The 1922-nt window shown below is 30.4% G+C and overlaps 1 protein-coding gene across 1 annotated transcript in view; it reads right to left on the minus strand.

Moving 5' to 3' along the window:
- LOC106470590 (BTB/POZ domain-containing protein 6-like) overlaps positions 1 to 871 on the minus strand; it is a 12680-nt gene extending 11809 nt beyond the window's left edge. Inside the window, exon 1 of the mRNA XM_013931153.2 lies at positions 820 to 871. Within this exon, the coding sequence (XP_013786607.2) occupies positions 820 to 867 (48 nt within the window). The 5' untranslated portion in view covers positions 868 to 871. The remainder of the gene's footprint in view (positions 1 to 819) is intronic.
- Between the last annotated feature and the right edge of the window lie 1051 nt (positions 872 to 1922).

Here is a 1922-nt window from a genome sequence, read left to right on the forward strand (position 1 = left end):
ATATAGATACATACAACAGACAGTACTATTATATTTATATAGATACATACAACAGACAGTACTATTATATTTATATAGATACCAGTTTAATGTGTACAAAATTCAATAAACACATTACGGTATCGAATGCTGCGTTCATTCTGTTGTTTATTTGTTTTCAGCGCAAAACTACGCAATAGGCTATTTGCGTTTGTCTACCGCAGGGTATCGAACCCCGGATTTTAGTGTTATAAGCCAGTGAATTTACCCCTGGTTTGCCGGAGAATTACACTTTTGTTCTTCATTTAAAAGAAATTTGTAAACTACAGAGTAGAAAAGTCTTACTTCTTGTTATGAAACTGTTTCTGTCGTTATTTCCATAACAATAAAACATAAGATATCTTTTAACCTACCGGGAAAATTATCAATTAATCTCAAATGTTCAAAATATAAAGTTTTTTAAACATAAGATATCTTTTAACCTACCGGGAAAATTATCAATTAATCTCAGATGTTCAAAATATAAAGTTTTTTTGTATTTATTTTATACCAGGTGAAACATCTCTCCAGCTGACACCGCTAGATGGCGAAGGAAATGTACATTTCAAAGTATTTTTAGCATAAAAACAAGAGATGCTAAACGAAAAATAAAACAACTGTTTTTCAAGTATCAGATCCTATAATCATCCTATATATAATTTAAAAAGTATGATAAAATACGGCAATGAAACATTAACTGCTATCATAATTAATTCGCAAAATGTAAAAAAAAAAACAAACTGAGTTTATCCTGAGATCTAAGTCATAACATAATTAAATATAGAGGGCGCACTACATTACCTCAAATTCTGTGTTTTCCTCAACGTTTCCTGAAGTGTGAACTTCCATAGGCCCTTTGTCTGCGAGCAAAAGTAAAATAAATAGCGATCAAATAATTAAATGTCAGATTTTAGAACTAGTTGTAGAAAAATAATAAAGATAGCATGAAAAACATAAAAATAAATGAATAAAAAACCTAAAAAAAGAGTTAACGTCAACCACAGTATGGTGCTTGTGAGATCATAAAGGTCAATAAATCACATAAAAACATAAATTAAACTCAAATGCTTTCGACAGGTGGACTTGTTTACGGTATAGTGTTTATTTATTTGAAATGCAAGCTACCCAATGAGCTATCTAAAATGTGGCCATCGCAGGGATTAAACCCTAAGTTACAGCTTACTACTGAGCCACATGGGAGCTCTCTCGTGATAAAGGCAGAAACTTGATAGGCAAATGTCTGTGTTCTGTAACTGCATATTTCTCGTGAGAGTTTGTTACAACTCTCCTCAACGCCAGTTTTTTTTCTTTGGCACATTTTGTTATATTACAACCAGCACACCATGTTATACTACAACCAGCACATCATGTTATATTACAACCAGCACACCATGTTATACTACATCCAGCACATTTTAAAAAAAAAATCTAATTTTTTCCACAGAAATATTTAAAAACAAAATTGTGAAACCATCAACTTCTGGACTTACAACATTAAAATCCAGCGTTCTATTCCCAGCGGTGGATACAGCAGATAGCCAAATGCGACTTTACTCTAAAAACAAAAAAAAGGCCCCATCCAAATAACATTTGTCTTATAATAAATACCTTTTAAACCAAAAAATATTTCTATTGTATTTTCAAGAAATTTTTCCCAGCCATCAAATATAACACATGTATCGTTTTAATAATATTGTAAAAGTTTAATTTCCTTATCTTTTTTAACAAATTTTTATATTGTTATTTTCACGAATAAAGATTCCCCAATTTTCCACACAAAGAAGAAATAAACGTATTTGTATCCTCTACAAACTTTGAATTTTTCGTAAGTTTTCTATTATTAAAGACATAAGATTCAGAATCCCTGTAATAAGTTTTATTCAATTTATGAAGTTAATTCCAAA

Source organism: Limulus polyphemus, unplaced genomic scaffold (assembly GCF_000517525.1).
Source record: "Limulus polyphemus unplaced genomic scaffold, Limulus_polyphemus-2.1.2 Scaffold4102, whole genome shotgun sequence".
Lineage (NCBI taxonomy): Eukaryota > Metazoa > Arthropoda > Merostomata > Xiphosura > Limulidae > Limulus > Limulus polyphemus.